At 40.3% G+C, this 18,700-nt stretch overlaps 1 protein-coding gene across 3 annotated transcripts in view; it reads right to left on the minus strand.

Moving 5' to 3' along the window:
* Positions 1 to 1,627: 1,627 nt before the first annotated feature.
* The window catches only part of LOC105392879 (monocarboxylate transporter 9), a 35,394-nt gene continuing 18,321 nt past the window's right edge, over positions 1,628 to 18,700 (minus strand). The window contains exons 1-6 of one of the 3 annotated variants that reach the window (XM_048626676.1): positions 15,530 to 15,723; positions 6,709 to 8,271; positions 5,106 to 5,227; positions 4,248 to 4,359; positions 2,557 to 2,839; positions 1,628 to 2,043 (exon numbers count right to left, since the gene is read on the minus strand). In XM_048626676.1, coding sequence (XP_048482633.1) covers positions 1,835 to 2,043; positions 2,557 to 2,839; positions 4,248 to 4,359; positions 5,106 to 5,227; positions 6,709 to 8,181 — 2,199 coding nt within the window. In that variant the 5' untranslated portion in view covers positions 8,182 to 8,271; positions 15,530 to 15,723 and the 3' untranslated portion in view covers positions 1,628 to 1,834. Of the gene's footprint in view, positions 2,044 to 2,556; positions 2,840 to 4,247; positions 4,360 to 5,105; positions 5,228 to 6,708; positions 8,272 to 15,405; positions 15,427 to 15,529; positions 15,724 to 18,700 lie in introns of those variants that run through there. The other 2 variants (XM_048626678.1, XM_048626677.1) reach the window with 2 other exon arrangements.

Raw genomic sequence — 18,700 nt, forward strand, 5'->3', positions numbered from 1 at the left:
AATCTAAGAGAACTCTTCAACTCTCGTTTTTGGTAATTGAAATCGAATCTAGCTTAGGTAAAAATAACTCAAAATACTAACAGTATTCAAGATATTTATGCAAATATTGACTGAAGAATATAGCCCGAGCACTCACACAGTTTAAAAATAAATTTCTGTGCTATAGTAAGATAGAGTCTCATTCAGCCTTCAGTGAATTAATAACTCCTACAAATATAGTATGGGAAGATCTTTTTATTCACCGGCAGTCTTTGGTAATTCAATCGATGAATTTAATATTATATTCACTACTACTCATTACTGGGAGCTTAAGGCATACATAATAATTATTACAAGTTCGAAACATTATAGGAAGGACAGATTTCGTTTTCAATAACTTTTTTTTGATATCTTCACTTGATTGGCAGTGCGTTTTGGGGGTGTTATTCTCACCAACCAAAAGCTTACATTACTTACTCTTTCAATATACATAAATAGTTTTTATTTATATAATTAATTTACTTGAGTGAATCAACTTGAAAATTATAAGGGCACGTCCAGAGATTAGAGTCCATATTAGACTGAAACTAAGATGCAAAGTTTTTGATATAACTTTCGACTTCGATTTTTTTATAGGGGGGCTCTTAACGTCTCATTACAGTATTTTGTTCAGTGAAAGTCTCGACAGTTGACATATACAAGAATTTCGTATTATTGGAAGATATTTTATGCCTAATCCAGACTCACGCCGAGAGTTCTCGCGTTCTCGGTAAACCATCCACACTCACGGTGTGGTCTCACTTGTGTTCTCGTCGCTATCCGGCATGGACGTCGACTTTGGTGCAGCTGCTATATTATTGTGTGCATTAGCGCGAGAACGATAGAGAGTGTGATGTCATTCTCTTTCTCGCCCGTGAAATCGCTTTGTCTCGGGCTAAAACACCGACACTGATCGGAGAATACCCGAGCGAGAGAACGAGAAGGCGAGAAACTCATCACAATTTCGCGTCTCGGATGTTCTCGTATCTTCTCGGCGTGAGTCTGGATGAGGCATTAGTATATCATGTCAAGTACTTGCATTTTTAAAATGCTATTTTACTTGTGATGGTTCAGTAATGGAATTCCGTGTATAATTCTGGGAAACATAGTCCACTTAGGACGCACCCTTATTCTCTAGTAGCGATGACTGTTTAGAATAATACATGATTTCGTAACGTCTTAAGCTTAGATTGACTTTAATATAGCCTCTTCGATAGCCGACACTCCTTTCTCACGAAGTATCTTAAAAATGCACTCAATGAATAATGTTATAATATTCTAGGAAATCTTATAGTGAACTTTTACAACCGTCATGTCTCACTGCCAAACTATGTAGTGCAGTAATATTCCCATCATCTAGTAGCTTATTGCTTTATATCGTGGACATTCTACATAACTCTTAACACCATTCCATTAATTTACCATCCATATTACTGCCAAGTTTGAAATTCTAGTTAACCTTAATATTAAGAAAACCTATTGTTTTAAACACCATTTTGGTCAAGTACGTCAATGTGCGTACTTTAATACTATTTCATTTGCATTTTTTGTCTACTTTTAGTGTTTGCCAGTTGGCAACACTGTCGATTGTCCGAAAGTCTTGCACAATCCTCATCAATTTATGCTCATAGTTTTGTCCAGTATCGTCGACACTTCGCCGCGCATTCAAAAACGTACCTAAACGTGTAGGCACTATGCTCTTGAACACAATGTAAGCAATGTCGCACAGTATATTTCCGTCTCCCTCCCACTCGCATCTGTTCCATAGGAAAGAGCGTGACGTCACTCTTGCGAGCTCTTATCTCGTCTCATCACTTTATATCGGCATCTTACCGTTGGCTTGTACCGTTTGTATCGTTCCGTTCATGTTTTCGCTTGTCTCCGTCTTCTGTTTCCTCATCTGGTTGTACCGGCGCGCCTGGCTGTAGACAGGTAACACCACCAGGATCACTCCCGACAGGGCTATGAAGATCCCAGACAGGTAGAACGACAGGTCGTAGGTGCCTGTCACGTCGTAGATCCAGCCTGGAAATGAAATACGGAAGGGTTAGTAAGGTGTCGGGGAGGTTGCAGGGGGCTACAGCGTTTCGAGGTTAGCGAAGTACTATAAATACTTAAATGTGCTGTATTTATGTTGGAGCAATCTAATTTGGTTCTATAGTAAGATTTGGCTTGACTAATCTAGAGCGCTCGTTTGCTAGCAGACATCGACAGTGTGTTGACCAACACCATCACAAAATGGATTAATCTCCAAAGGCTCCATTTATTTCAGTAATAAACGCTTCTTTTTTTAGCGTGTCGGTGAAAAAAATAGACGGTTAGTTACCATAGTGAAAGGATTACCCAGGTAGAATAGTGTCAATCGCTGAATACCCAGGGTGCGCAGGACGTATATAAAGTACATATCATACGCCACTCGGGAAGGCTCTCTTCGTACCCACTATCACCAACGCTACTAATTAGCACTCAAATAAAGCCTCCATTATCCACCCCCAGCCCTATCTACCGTCCACCCTAAAAACTACCCAACAAACTCACCTCCCAACGGCGGTCCAACCAAATTAGCCAGCCCCTGTATCAGCAGCAGCAAGCCGTATGCGTTCGTAAACTTCTCCAGCGTGATCTGTTCCACCAGTATTATACTCGTCAGAGAGTAGTTGGCAGCTATGAATGCTCCAAACGCGCCCGAGGCAGACCCGAGTGTCCAATAGGAGGTGAGTAGGGGGAGTATTCCGGTGACCACTCCGCAGAGAACCATGCAGAATGCGTAGATCATGCTCGGGTTTGCGCACTCCCAGTCGCCTACCCAGCCGAGGAGGATCTGGAATGGGAGAATAGTGGGGTTATAAAAAGATTCAGACACGTAGGTATACAGTCGTAATTCGGATTTTCAATTTTATTCATAAGTTGATTAAATACCTAACTGAAACGTATTACCTAAGTAAATTAGGTTTCTAAAATAGCATTCATTTTTAAAAACATTCAGACACAGTCATGCAGTCGTAATTAGGATTTTCAATTCAATTTTATTCAGAAGTTGATTAAATACCTTACTGAAACGTATTACCTAAGTAAAACAGGTTTCTGAAATCGCAATCATTTTTAAAAACATAAATACTTAAGTATTAAATTTATAAAAAAGACAGTGTAAATAAATCTGAACATAAGTGAATAGAGCTACAAATGAATTTCCGGCGACGATCAGATAATTATACACAAAGCATGTAAGTAGTATATAGTAGTTACTATTATAATAATGATGAAGTGTCTATTTTTATAAACCTCGTAAAGTGTGCCACGTGGCACACGAGTCAGATAAATCGCGGTACAAAAGCCGTTATCTTTGTAACTGCTTATCAAATCACTGCCATCAGTGGGTCAAGTGAAGTGCCGGGTAATTACAATTTATCACCGTATTACGTAAATGATAAGGCTTAAAGTACCGCGTACGAAAAGGCCGTGATATTTTAAAGGTTGGCGGCTAGAAGGTATTCTAGTGTTTCGGTTAGTAACTGTGATTTAAAAAGGTTGATTGTTATCTTTGTTTTATCAAAAGTGCAGATAGTGTTTGAAAAAAACACGGGGAGCAATTAGACATCTTGATTTCTTACACAAATTATTATCAATGCTATAGGTATTAACTACCAAGTAAAATTCAGAGATATGAATGAGAGTAGATAGTAGCGGCCTCGTGCTAACCATATTTCACTATTAATTTCAATCACCCGACATTCAATAGATTCGTTTAAAATTTGCCGTACATATGAGATTATTATTATAAAGTACCGAATTAATAACTATTCGTTTTTTTATGCTGTTATCATGATTGCTAGTTTATACACAACGCAGCGGCGGCGTTGGTTGTATCACTATAACACTATAAGGAAACAAATGACAGAAACTACATGTTACTCTTTCCGGTAAAAAGTACTGAACGTATGTTCACAAATTAACCGGCATACAGTTACTTGAAACCCTGGATTAACCCATAAGGTATCTGTTTATCCCGGAATATTCACGACTATCTTTTTAATCTCGTGAGCATATTAATAGCCGTAAATACACCTGAATGCCCTTTTCCTCTGTTTTAATCTTGTTTTTACAACGGTTGTCTGGAAGAGATAGCTTTTAGAGATAAGACCGTCATTTGTGCATCTCTGTTATTTAAGAAAGATTTCAGTTTGGTTTTTGGTGTGCAATTATTGTATTGTATAAAAAAGCGCACTCACCTCGCCAAACATGTTGACGATGCCGATGATGGAGATCAGCATGGAGGACTGCTTCTCGTTGAAGCCCATGCCCAGCGCGTGGTCCGCCATGTACACATACGGCACGTCGTACCTGTGAAGAAATAACCAAATAGGTATGAATAACTGGAGTATACAGGGTGTCTCATAAGTCAACGTCATGACGTGTAGTGATGATAGAGTGACCATAATAAAATATTGCAATATGACCTTATTATTCGAGATATCAACGCTTATTCCTAACAATAATCTCGCTACTTGAACATGATTGGGGCACTAATAGAAAAAAACAAGATATAGAAAAGTTTTATGTTTTAAAACGATATTACCTACTGAAATTCCTGTACCTCCTGTAAGTTGACTGGTTTAAAATTGACGTTGTGATATATACAAATTTCAAACTATTTGACAGGTACGTGAAGAGTCAAAACTCGTGCTTTTCAAAGCCAATTTTAACCTTTACAAGGTTAAAAATTTTATTACGGTCTATGAATTTATGTGTAAGAATTTAATTATTTTTCAGCATTAAAATCACGATTTGTTTCTTCAGAATCAATATCAATACGCATAAACTTTATCTCTAATACATACGGTGTATATGACTAGAGATAAAGTTTATTCGTATCGTATTATTAATTGTACCTACTCAAATTAGTTAAAGGATCTAATGTCATTTATCTTTCACCCAGTCGTAGGTTGGCTGGAAGAAATTGCTTTTTGGCAATAAGCCCGCCTTTGTATACGTTTGGTGTTTTGATTTGTAACTGTGCTCTTTTATGTTTGCTTATGTATATGTACAATAAAGTATATATAAATATAAATAAATTGTATGTAACATACCACATATACAGCAGAAAGTTTGACAGCGCAAACAGCGCGAAGGCCGGGTTCAGGAAGTGGGAGAAGTCCAGCACGTCCACCACCAGGTCCCAGAAGTCCCACAGACCCGCGTACCACTGCAGCTGGAAGGGTTAAGGGAGGAATTAGTGTTTGTTGTTGGGGAAGAGGTTAACCCTTAATAGGGCATGCTAAATTTTTTTGGGTAACACGTAATACAGCATAGCAACTCGAATGTTTTCGGGCAAAAGTATTTGGTATTTTAATGTCGACTTTGAAATAGATGTGATTTGTAAAAAGGTAAAAAATTGTACTATAGTGTAGTCTACGATATTAAATACAAATACACTTCTGTACCTTGTCAAATATTCTTCAACATAATTATATAATAAATTCAACACACACACACACACACACGCACTCACGCCTTGTACTAATGTACTCCCTTGCGGGGTAGGCAGAGGTGCATTGCTGCACCCACTTTTCGCCAGAGTGTTATGTTAGTCCCAATGTAATAGGGGGCGGGCCTATTGCCATTTTACGGGCACATCCAAGACCCGAGAACAAATATCTGTGTTTAAACAAATATCTGCCCCAGCAGGGAATCGAACCCGGGACCATCGGCTCAGTAGTCAGGGTCACTAACCACTACGCCATTCGGTCGTCAATTCGTAAATTCAAGTCTTGATAAAAAAACGAGGTACGAAAGTATACACTTTTGTACATAAATGTACTTATGTCCTACGCGAACTAAAACTTTAATATTCAATTCAAATGTAAAATAAATAAAGCTAACTTTCATAAATGTAAACTGGCCATTTTAACTATTCATGTCACTACCGGCCGGTGGAGGCCCAAGTTACGAAAGGGACTAAATAAACATAAGAACCTTTTTGTGGATTACACACAATAATGGTAGAAGCGATACGCATAATATATACAAAGGTGTGTTCTTTGTTCTATGATCCCTTGATACATTTGACTGATATTGTTATTAATATTTTTAAGGTAACTATGTAAGTAATAAGTATACTATAACCATAATATTACTATGCCCTACCAAATAATAAAACACGAACGAGAAGAAAATAGGTGCTAAGCGGCTCAAGTTTAAGACCCAACTTACGTAGTAAGTGGTTTCAGAAGCAACCTGCTAACCCACTTAAATTCAGGGAGTAGGGCAAAGATATCACACTTCAGTAGCTTCGCTTCCGGCCAGGTATAGACATAGCCTCCCTTTGTAGCTAGCGTTACTGGGTCACGGCAGAACATGCAAATTTATTCATTCAGAAGACTCATCTACATTGATGTTATGAAGTGTGAGTCACAAAGATAGAGTGCACATGTAACTACGCGCGTCACATCACAGATTATTAATTGATGTGATGTTACGTAAATATTTTATATTTATTTTTATGGATACATTATAAATATAACTGGCACACGTAAGTTACACATGTTTACTATGCAGTACATATGACTATATCCTTCGTAATTAGTATAAGTGTAAAATGTGTTGATCTAAATATAACAATACAGGATTTTGCAATAATGTACCTAAGTGTAAAATGTGTCGATTAAAATCTAAAGAAATAGGACATCTTACCTTCTCTTTAGCAATGGTGGTCATGGAATTCCTGAAGATATTCGGGCAGGACGACGCTCGCAGCCTATACCGGTTGATATTGAGCATGGCCCCTCTATACGTGAGCGAGTGTCGGTGCATGCGCAGATCCTTGAAGAAGGCTGTGGGCTTCTTGGCGACGGTCGTGTGTGAGTTTTCCACTGCGTTTTCCGCGGCGGTGGTGGCCTGCTTCTTGAGCCAGAGTGTGAAGGCGGTTTTTTCTGCGTGCGGTGCGGGCGCGGGCGGGGGCGAGGCGGCGGCGGGCGACGCGCGCGGGGGGGACATCTCGTGCAGGCGCCCGCTGTCGCTGAAGCTGCGCGACGGCAGCATCACCCCCGGGTAGTTCTGCGCGAGCATCGCGTACGCGCGGCCCTTGTTGGACATGAGCTCGAACACCTCGAGCGAGATGCCGTCGCCGGCCGTCATGTAGGTGGGCAGGTCCACCAGCGAGCTGAACTGCGGCACGGGGGGCGGGGGCGGCGGCGCCTCCGCCTCCTGCTTGGTGGAGCCCACGGCTGACACACTGTCGGAGAAGCTGTCGGCGGACGAGCCGGCGTAGCGCTTGAGGCGCTTGCGCTCGCGGCGGCGCTTGCGCTCCTTGGCCTTCTCCTCGTTCATGGTGGTGGTCCAGGGCAGGTCGCGGAACAGCAGGCCGCACACCGCCATGTTGAGGAAGAAGCCGGCCAGGATGAGCACGGTGCCGCGCCAGCCGTACTCGTCCAGCAGCGCGTTGCTCAGCGGCGCGAACACGAACGTGCCGATGCCGCTGCCGCACACCGAGATGCCGGTGGCCAGCGAGCGCTTCTTCTCGAAGTAGTAGGCCACGATCACCACGGCCGCCACGTAGCACAGGCTCAGCCCGAAGCCGGCCATGATGCCGAAGGTCAGGAACAGCGTCTCGATGTTGTCCACGAAGGCGGAGACCACGAAGCCGATGGACGCGAGGATGGCGCCGAAGATGGTCATGCGCCGGCAGCCGTAGCGGTCCGTGAGGAACGACGCGATGGGGCCGGACAGCAGCGGCATGGCCATGAAGATGCCGGCGATCCACGCCGTCTTGCCCTTGCCCTCGCCGAAGTACTCGAGGAAGTGCGGGTAGAACACGCCGAAGCTGAAGGTGATGCCGTCGGCGATGAGGTTGACCATGAAGGAGGCGAACACGACGACCCAGCCCCAGCCGCCGTCGGGCGGGCGCGCCTCGGCGAGGCAGACATCCTCGTCGTCGGAGGAGCTGGAGGAGGAGGAGGAGCAGTCGGGCGCGGGCGGCGGCGACGCGGCGTCGAACTGCACGTGCAGCGCGCCGGGCCGCTTGTCGCGCAGCAGCGGCTGGCTCTCGGGCGCGGGGACGCTCAGTCCGCCCGCGCGGGCCGCGGTCTCGTCGGTTTGGCCGGGTCCTCCTTGGAGCGGCCCACACAGCGCGAGCTGCGCGGGCGGCGGCTGGAGCGCGCGCTCCATGGCTGCAGCGGGCGGGCGCGCGGGCGCGGCGCGGGGCTAGCGGCGCGCGCGGCCATGCGGGGCGAACGGGACCGCCGTCGCGACCTCATGCTGCAACAAAACATCATCCAGTTACCGACACATCATTCTAAATGCACGCACCATTAGTTGGTATGTATAATGTTATCAATAGTGTTGTGGAAACCGCGACGCATCTTGTTACGAGCGCACAGGATGCGACAAAGTGCTAAATCGAGGAGGCTGATTGGGTTACAATACGTTGCGACAGTCCGCAGATAGGCTGTATTTATAGACGTAAGTGGATGTTGGTCAATCAAGAATGAGTACATCGAGAATACACAAAAGCAAAAGATAAACTATGAGTTTGTTCTTTGTTTGCTCTTACAAAATGTAAGTTTGTTATTGTAACAAAACCAACAAGTCTCTAAATAAAATGGCAACGTTTGCCAAGTCTAACTTTTATTTCCATTAGCTGTTTGCCAGCTACAACTAAAGCAGAGTAGAACAAAAATAGGGCATCTCCGTTGAAAACATATGCATCCTGCAATGCAGGCTCCCCGCTGACCCGGCGCGGGGGCGGGGAGGGGGGCCGGCTGCAGGAACAAAGGTGAAACTCTTTATGTACAGTCAACAAAAAGATATGTATCCATCCCCAGCATAAATAGTCTGAACTTGAATCATATGTAAAATATCTGTATCAGTTTTCAAGAGAAGTATACGTAGGTTCACAAGAGTCGAGTCACTTATCACTGCTTGATTTGGAGGGTATACATACCTACACATCTATTTTGCTGACCGTACCTATCTTTGTATAAATGCTGTATTATGAAGTAGGTAATAAACGAAGCCAAAATGTAAAATAGGTCTTTTAGAAAAGGTCAACGCGGGAATGGAGGTTATTAAAATATTTCCTTCCCTGAACACCGCCCCTACCTGTTATGATTTATTATTATGATTCCTATAAAATAAATGGCAGTTTTAGTATTACGGAAGTAATCAATGATGTATTCATGGTATAAACTGATATTTCACACCAGAGGACGTCAAGGTAGGTAACGTAACTCATTCGATTTACTCAAGTGAGAAACTGGGCCATATGCAGCTAAGCTATCCTATCTATAGCTTTTATCTGTTTCAATCTAATGAGTTTTTCCATAACGCTTTTGAGCTTTTGAGTTCACTCTACACATTTTGCTATTTCCATCATCATAAAATGACCATTGCCTATCTGTCGTTTCGTTACGAACATAGTGTTCTAATTAGACCATCCGTCTTTTGTTTGATAAAATCAACAAACACGCTCACAACGGAACAGATATCTTCCGTACGAAGCACCACTAAATTCAATCTTGATGGTCATCAGTGTTCAACCTCAAACTACTTCTTCTTCTTAGCATATATTTATATTGGTGACACTAGAGCTGTCTACTAGAGCTTGTCACCGTGGTGAAAGGATTGGCCAGTCAGATTACCCAGAAGGGCTAGTACGGGGCGCATTTAAAACGTGACAAGAGTTTTGCATCGCGCTCACTCACATCGTGCAATCTCAAGAGCGAGCGCGACGGAGAACTCTTGTCACGTCTTAATAGCACCCTGTGCTACAGGGCCAGGACCTGGCATAAAAATCGGTACTTAAAAATATATCGTCGTCTCTTTTTAACTTATTGGTGTTATCCTACGTAAAAAAGGACAACAGTAGTTTTGTCTTTGCCTAAAATTACAACATTGCGACCGGTCGCCATGTTGATTGACATCCAAACACAAGGTACTTCAGCTGTCAAACCATTTGTTTGTTTACATTTTTCAAGAAAAAAGCCGCCATTTGAATTGAAACCAAAGTTTAGGTAGGCGCATTTTTTTCGTGGATATGCCATGTCCTCTCTTTATTCCTTTGTCAATGGATTACCCTCATTCGCTGATTGCTCAGGGTGTGGACGTTTATAAGTAACGTCATACATCGAGAAGGCTTATTTTGTGTACCCCAATCCGAAGCTTAGGTATAACATGTGCTTGGTGTCCAATCATTAAGGAATTTAAACTGGCCAATTCATTTATTGAATTCAACGCCGTCGATGCTATGTCGGTCAACTCGGTGTACAATAAGCACCGAATTCGATTGGATTGTGCAACGGGCATGAATCGTCCTATTAATTAATGTTGATTCGGAGACGGCCCATGAGTGGTCTGTAGTGATTGATAGTGCTGTTGGAATGGGAGTGATATCTGGACCAGAATAGCAACCAGACCTTTCTCATTAATCGACTTTTCGATAAGATCGCAGCTTTTATGTGGACACCTCCTGTCTTTTAATTTTTATTTGATGAAATACTTTTTAGTAAAATTATTATCTACTAAATACTCTTTATCAATAAATTAATTACGATTAAGTATGTTATAATTTATAATATAAGTCGCAATAAGGAAATCGAATCATCATCTGATACGATACGATAGATAGAGTGTGCATGATATTTTAACAGTGATAGACCGGTTTGATATTTGCACAAGGTCGAATGTTTTCGTTTTCATTTTAGCAAAAGGACATTTTTTTTCTATGAATTACCTACAGTAATTGTATTTTTGAGGGAAAAAAAAGTATTTAGGATACTTAAGAATGAATACTATTGCACAAATCACATAACGATACTTACACTTATTTCATAACATGATACATTACTTAACCCTTTGACCGTGCTCAGGGACTAACAGACCTAAAAATAGCCACCGGCCAATCACATCGCGTGATGTACGCGACCGTCACGCGAGTCGTGGCAAAAACCAGCTAATGACGGAAAAAGTTGTATGTAGGTAGAGGATTCTGAGGGGTTAATTATTATTTATTGTTATGTGAACCGAAGGTTTCCTAAGTTGAAAACACGAGCACGATGGTGTTGGAGCACCAATTGAACATGAGAAGTGTTATAATTATAAACGCACACATCAGTGCTTCTGTCAGTAGCAAGTATCGTAATTCAGTCGACCAAAAGTTACATAGACATAATTTTTTTTCACTTTGATCTGCATTGCATAAGCAGATATTTCATGTATTTTTTTAACTATATTGGCTAGAACCTAGGTCTACAATACTACGATAGACCTTGTATTCCGTACTGTCGATGCCACAAGGAAACCGGTTGCTAATGCCAGTTGACCCTAATAATGGCAACAGCCTAGACCCGTACATCTCGTGAACCGTCGTCGGCTCGTGTCATTTTATTTCCTTGATTAGTTTGAACATCAATTCAGGTGCAGTGGTTAGAGATAGACTGAAGAACCGATGGTCCAGTGTTCGATTCTGGTCGGGAAGATATGTGTTTAAACACAGATGTGCCCTAAAGCTTAGGTACATAACACCAAATGATGCACCTCTGAATAGTTACTTCACAAGTGAGTACGTATATTAGTAGAAACCTAAAGAGTTTATGGTGGTAATTAGTTATTTGGCTATTACATGGTAAACTGTTAGGCTTTGAACAAAAAAAATAAAAAAAAATTAAAAAATTAAAAATTTATTTATTGACACCATACTTAAACTAAAAAATCTAAGCTGAGAAACTTAAAACATTAAACATCTAAAATTCTAAAACATAAAACTTAAAAAATTAATACTTTTAAGAACTTAAAAAAATTTGTACTTATACTTAGCTTAAAAATGAAATGGTATTCAAAAGAAAATAAAAAACTTAAGAATTACAATAAAAATTCGAGTAAGTAACAAAAAGAGAACTTTATACAAAAAATAATATTGGTGATGTATTTCCTATGAGTGTGTCAGTGACCCTCACACTAGGCCAGGCCTGTATCGTGAGTAGTCTGTTAAGGAGTTTAATTCTAAAGTAATTACCAATGTCTGACAGGTGGCTTATTCATTAAAGAATATACTCGTATTGAAATACATTAAAAATATGTAGATACTATTATTGATATATAAAATAAATATATAAAAGTAAAATAAACAGCAGACCCGTATGAGTTGGTTCAGCGGCCGAGGACTGAATTAGGTGGCAGTCTCTTGTAAGAGGCCTATGTACAGCAGTAGATGAGTACCTATAGGCTTTTATAACGATGATTTCGTCAAAACAAATAAACTTTACTCTCGATTTCCCGTTTGAATTGAAACTCAGATAGACAGACTACACAGGTAGTAAGGTATGTTTGGTTCAGGAACAAACAATAAACACTGCTCATACGAGACGTAGAGTGGAATGGAGTAATCTTGTTTCCCACAATCCCACGAGACATGGCGGCTACAAACAGACTGAAAGCCATTTTGTTTCATCAAATTTTCCCTGAACTTCAGATTTATGTACCCGTAACTTTTAGCACTTGGTGCCTACTAGGTTCAACGAATAGATTATGAAAATGAACATCTTAATAGCTAACTGAAAGTCACAAATAGCAAAGGTCATGATAGTCTATGATTCTTCAGAATTTGCCCTAGCAGGATAATCACGAAGACATCATACTTAATTATTCGTTAAACTTAGGTATCCCTATAATTATTTCGTGCCAACCGAAAATCCGATCCAAGATTAACTCAAAAACAAGAAGTTAATATAATATCTTTCTGCGTGAAAATATGAGCGACCAAAGTGGGCACAGTTTACGCGGCTCTTGGCCAACACTCGAATTATTTATAAGGATTGACGCAAAACTTGCATAGCCATCTGGATGGCAGCCAGTCGCTCTACATGTTCACATGGATTTCTGGAAAATACTGGGATAAGCTTCACGAGTTTTGATGATATAATTATGAAATGTGTTTCTTTTTGCATGTACTTACATTGTGTACATACTTCTAGTAATAACATTATTGTGTGATTGTTTTACAGCCTCGTCTAGACAGCGTCTGGGCTTGCCGTTGGATGTGTTCCAGAGTTCGCTCTTTACTATCCATAAAGTCAACTGTATCAAAAACCTTTGTAGGACATTAGCATATGGCGCATCTGTGCCATTTCCATTTATAGCTAACAACAACCAACTGAAGTAAGTAGTATACACGCGAGCAATGAAAAAAATCCAGTGACATTCATCACGACCCATTACGTCCCCACTGCTGGGGCACGGGTCTCCTTCCAATGAAGGAAGGGTTTAGGCCTAGTCCACCACGCTGGCCAAGTGCGGGTTGGTGGACCCCAACACAAGCAAGCTTGTGCTGAGAGAGTTGTCGGGTAAGTGGGCAACCCGACTGTCAGATGTTTTCAAGCCGCCCGAAGGCCTCTGACTAGGCTTAACGACTGCTGCCGAAGCAGCAACCGGGACCCACGGCTTAACGTGCCGTCCGAAGCACGGAAGCGTCCAGAAAAGCACCACTTGAAATTGGTCACCCATCCAATGGCTGACCGTGTCAGTTGTTGCTTAACCTCAGCGATCAGTTACGATCACTGAGGCCCGCTCGACTACGGACGCTTCGAACAAAATAAAACTAAAATATTTCCTGTCGCATAGCGGCCCGCCACATAGAGATAAACTCGACTAGAAACGCCGGCGCTTAGATCGTTGCTTCAATTGTTTTATTGAGTTGTTAGCAGTTTAGCACTGAGATGATCCATTATGCTGTTATAAAACTGATATATAGGGAAGTGGGATTTCATTCTCTTAACTATTTGATAAGAATAAGTATACAATATACATACACGAAGGTTCTACCTTTTTTGGCATAAGATTTATTTGCCTAATCTCGTATTGCATAGTAACGTTTGGTCAAAGTCTCGTTACGTCGAAAATCGTATGGCATAAATCTCGTTTAGTAAAAAGTTATTTCACATAACATTGTTTAGCCTAATAATGGTATGGCCAAATCTTGAATAGCCTAATAATGCTATGGCATAGGTTTATACAAAGTAATAATATTCGTTTGGCTTTAACTTTGACGGAGCGTCTCCCTACATAGCGCAAACTGGTGCCTTGTTTTGTTTCCGCTGTTTGGAAAACGCTCCGCTCCGCTTCGCTGCGCTCCGCTTTGGTTTTGATGAACATGTGCACCTAACACGCTCCTCCTCGCTTTGCTCGTCGTCGCACCTATTTTTAGGTTTCGATCTCATGGGGTTTGTAATAATTATATTGGTCGTTAACTTTCGATTTTTTGATCATACAATATCGTGATTTTCGGGATGTAGGAGAAAAATACCACAATTTGTACATTTACTACATACTTAATATATTATTTATTAAGATAACATTAGGAGAAACAAGATTATGCATAGGTATAGACGAACATAAATTTGAGCAAACGAAACTTAGGTGTTTAAAGATTGTGCCTAAAGAGTTTTAGACGAAACGAGCCTTATGCCACATAAGTCTTGGCAAAGTGATGGTTCGGCCAAAAAAGTTTAGACCATACGAGTTATGCGAAATGAGTTTTGGTCAATAAAGATTATGCGAGATGAGCGGAACCCATACACGAATTTAATGTAATATTTTGTGCGCATTTTTGTTCTATGTGATTTATATTCAAAGAACATATGACAACGAATCCTCATAGGATTCCATTATGATCATTTAATCATTGTATTGTAAGTAATACCTAATAGTAATCACAATGACACGTTTTAACCTTTGTCGATGAACAATTGACTAAATATACATCCAACCTACAGTACGTGCTTATGTACTATCATATAACATATACCTAATTAGTAGGTACTATGTACTATCTATAACTATGAATAAACATTGTAATCAAATAGAAAGATACGATGACCTTATTGGCATACATTTATTCGAGCAACTTCTAAACGGGAGATACACGGACGGGAATTTAAAATAACCGTATTGATAAGAGGTTAGCCTAAAACAATAACTTCTTGATACCAGTGTCAAAGGAAATTATTAACACTGTTTGAACCTAGGTAGGAATAATAAATGTGGAATATTGTTCGCAACACAGAGGGCAGTAACATATCCGACCTCATAGTAAATACTACTGCCATAGAACTATGTTTGGTACAGTCGAAGGTGTTTAAAACTCATACTATCAATACTCTATGGAATTATTGTAAGCATAGTGAATATTGACCCGATAGTGGACTGTATAATTGAATCATAGGGTGAGTAACGATACGAAAATAGCCTTATTTAGAAAGCATACTTAATGCATGATAGAGAAATATAGCAAAAGTAGAAAGCAATTAATTAATCGACCTAAACAAACACATTACGTTATTCATAACGATAGCAAAAGTGACGACAATAATATTTTCCAATCACACATTACGTCAAGACCTTAAAAAACTGGTGAAGAACTAAGGAACTTTCCATGAGCGTGTATATTTTTGGCGACGGTACACCTATCTCTACATTTACAGTGATGTCTGAAACTGGTGAATGTGAATACTGAAGCACACACCTCGTGGGTCGTCATGTTGGCACCACCGGCAGCGGGCCACGTGCCAACTGTCACCGGGAGAAACGTAACCACATTCTGTACCAACCACGCAATAACACCAAATTCATTTAGCGACCATCGCACGTCATATTCCGAACGAAAAGATACTAATATTGTTCACTTAAAAGATCACGTTGAAATGCAAATTATTCACTTGGAACTAGGGCATGCAATACCGTAATACCGGTATCCGTAATACCGGGATCCCGGACCAAATTCCCGCTTTTTTCAATACCGGTATTGAAAGTTAATACCGGTATTGAAGTAATACCGGAATCGGACTTTTTTAGGCTATAAATAAAGCGATTAAGATTTAGTTAGCCTTGTGTTCCTATATACTGTGAAAGCACACTTGTTCCCAACCGTTCAATGCAGTTTTCGGCTGCTACAAATCTACTTTTGACCATGCGTAAACCGACACCGGATGTAAAAAAATAATTTATTCTAAAATTTAAACTCGAAAACTTAATTCTCGTAATAATCTACAACAAAATACAGAATATGATTGCATTTTCTTGTTTTATTTTGACGTATACGACCTTTAAACACAGTATATGCCATTTATTACAAGGAAGTCTAATACCGGTATTAATACCGGGATCCCGGTATTGAGTTGTAATACCGGAACTCAAAACCGGTATTGAAAATTGTTCCGGTATTGCATGCCCTACTTGGAACACACAGGGGACAATTGAGGCTATTATAAAGTGCAGTCGAGCGGCACAAAAGGTTTTTGAAGCGGTCGGACGTTTGAGACTCGCGCGAGTAGTGACCGGGACGGGACGCACTGAGCGTAGGGTACTCGCGAACTGGCCGAGGCGACTGCGGCTCCGAGCCTCATTATTTAATAGCCAGATAAAAGATTATCTATTGAGGCGTCCTCGGCCAATACGACATTAAATTAAGTATTTATCACTCAATGACCGAGTGTAAGAGCGAGGAACGCGCAAGCGGCGACTCCGCATAAATATAAGGAGATTTTTACGCGCGGATTTTGTGTTGACGACTGACGTTCTGTGTCGAATTCACGTTTTCTTATTGTGTCAGATATAAGGTATAAGATAAGCATAGCTTCTTACTCGTGATGTAATTTCTGTGCCAATTCAGTGAGTAATTATCCATAATGAGAAGAACAAAGAAAGAGCATATGGAGCTATCGTTAGTTTTATTTGCACAGCTGGCAGGCAGCTCGCCGTATCTCTATTAATGAATAATAAACAAATAAATATCACTGTCTCTCTAAGCTTGCCAATAAATAAGTAAATTTAGGTTCACTATCTTTTCAGCCATAAATAACCTGTCAGTCATTTTAAATCCATGACTACCGAAGATCGAAGAATCTACAATGTGGCTGGAAAAACCGAGATGAGATCAGCTAACTAATATTTTATTTGTGCAACGCATGGACATTTTGATATAACATTAGTAAACTTTTAATTTTGCCAGAACAACTTAGAGAGCTTAAGGGCCCGTACAGGGTGACGTGCCGCGCCAATTTTGGGTTTTCAATGCTCTTCACACAGCACACGCAGTGACACGCACACATGTAAGTTTGCACAGTGGGTCGATAAACTTTTACTCGCCAACTTTATTGACAATTATGTTCAAGTACATTTTGGGTGATTTTAGGGTAAGTAAGTATAATTCTTACTTACACTGGTAGGCACCAGGAAAGAGAATAGATATTAATAGGGGTGCCACTTTACTCTATACTCGGAACCCGATTAGCTTTCTCAAACAAATGTGGTATTTACTTGTAGAAAGGTAACTAAAAGTATTAAAGTGTAGATAATAAGTTTCGGGCATCCTCCAGCCAACTGAACCCCGACGACAAAGCAAAGTAAATACATAGTGTCGCAAAAGGGCTATACTAAGCCAAAAGGGGATGACTCAAGGGGTCATTCTGAACAACTTTTGTTCTACGAGATTCGCAAATTCGCGAAAAAAATTCGTTTTCCATGGTAAAAAGTCACATGTCCAACAAAGTTTCTATGAAAAAGGTTTTTTTTTGTTAATTTCCAAAACTCGTAGAGCAAAAGTTCAGAATGACCCCCTGTCTTACTCCTTTTTACCCGACTGCCGAAGGAGGAGGGTAATGTTTTTTGATTGTATGTATGTATATATGTATGTTTGTCTGTTTCTTTGTTCCCTCCTGTAGCCTAAACGGCTTGATAGATTTTGATGTATGAGGTATTGTTAGAAGCGTATTGATGGCGCGATGGCTATAGGCTATGTGACGTTCCATTAAAATGTACATAGCGCCCTCTTGAGGACATAACGTGATGATCGAAAAAATAATAATTCAACTTTGCCGTGTAAGGTATCAAATGAAAGGACTTGATTTTCACATTACAAAAATATGCATATTGAAGGTAAATAACAGGTAAATAACAACACCAAAATTATTGAAATAAAAAATGATCATGAACTACCTACCGATGTAAAATTTCATAAAATAAAAACAACTAAAAAGTTACAAATAAAAAAATACAATTATAAAAAACTAAAAACCTGACTGTACGCTAAAAACATGAAAACGAGTCCCAATGTTAATGGAAAGTATCGCAGGCGGGGACCAACTTGACCGCCACTCAAGGCCGTTTTCTAAGTAACATTCAGCTAAATGGTGAACCCTCTGCTGGTATAATTTGTTTATATACCGCTTTTTCAATACCTGTAAGTACATTTTTAGGCAGCATAATATTTTTACTTAATTTTAGGGTTTCGAACGTCAAAAGAAAAAAAGCAACCGTTATAGGATCTCTTTGTTGTCCGTCTGTCTGACTGACTGTCTGTCACCGCCCTTTTTCTCAGAAACGGGTAAAGATATCAAGCTTATATTTCGCATAGATGGGGAGTACCCCAAAAAAAATATTATGGTACTCCCTGTCCCACACAAGTAAATTGGGGCTTATATTTTTTCCAGTTATTTTGATGTGTATCCTTTTTTTTTCTTTGTTGTTTTGTATAAGTATGTGTTTCTTTTCTTTAAATCTGTATTTTTTTTGTTGTTGCTGTCTATGTGTCGAAAAAATGTATCTTTATCTTCAAATCACGCCATCTATCGTTTGTTTTTTTTGTGGCTACTGTCTATAGAAGAAATTCCGTCATTGACAATTTTACGTTACGAAT

Source organism: Plutella xylostella, chromosome 17 (assembly GCF_932276165.1).
Source record: "Plutella xylostella chromosome 17, ilPluXylo3.1, whole genome shotgun sequence".
Taxonomy (NCBI): Eukaryota; Metazoa; Arthropoda; class Insecta; order Lepidoptera; family Plutellidae; genus Plutella; species Plutella xylostella.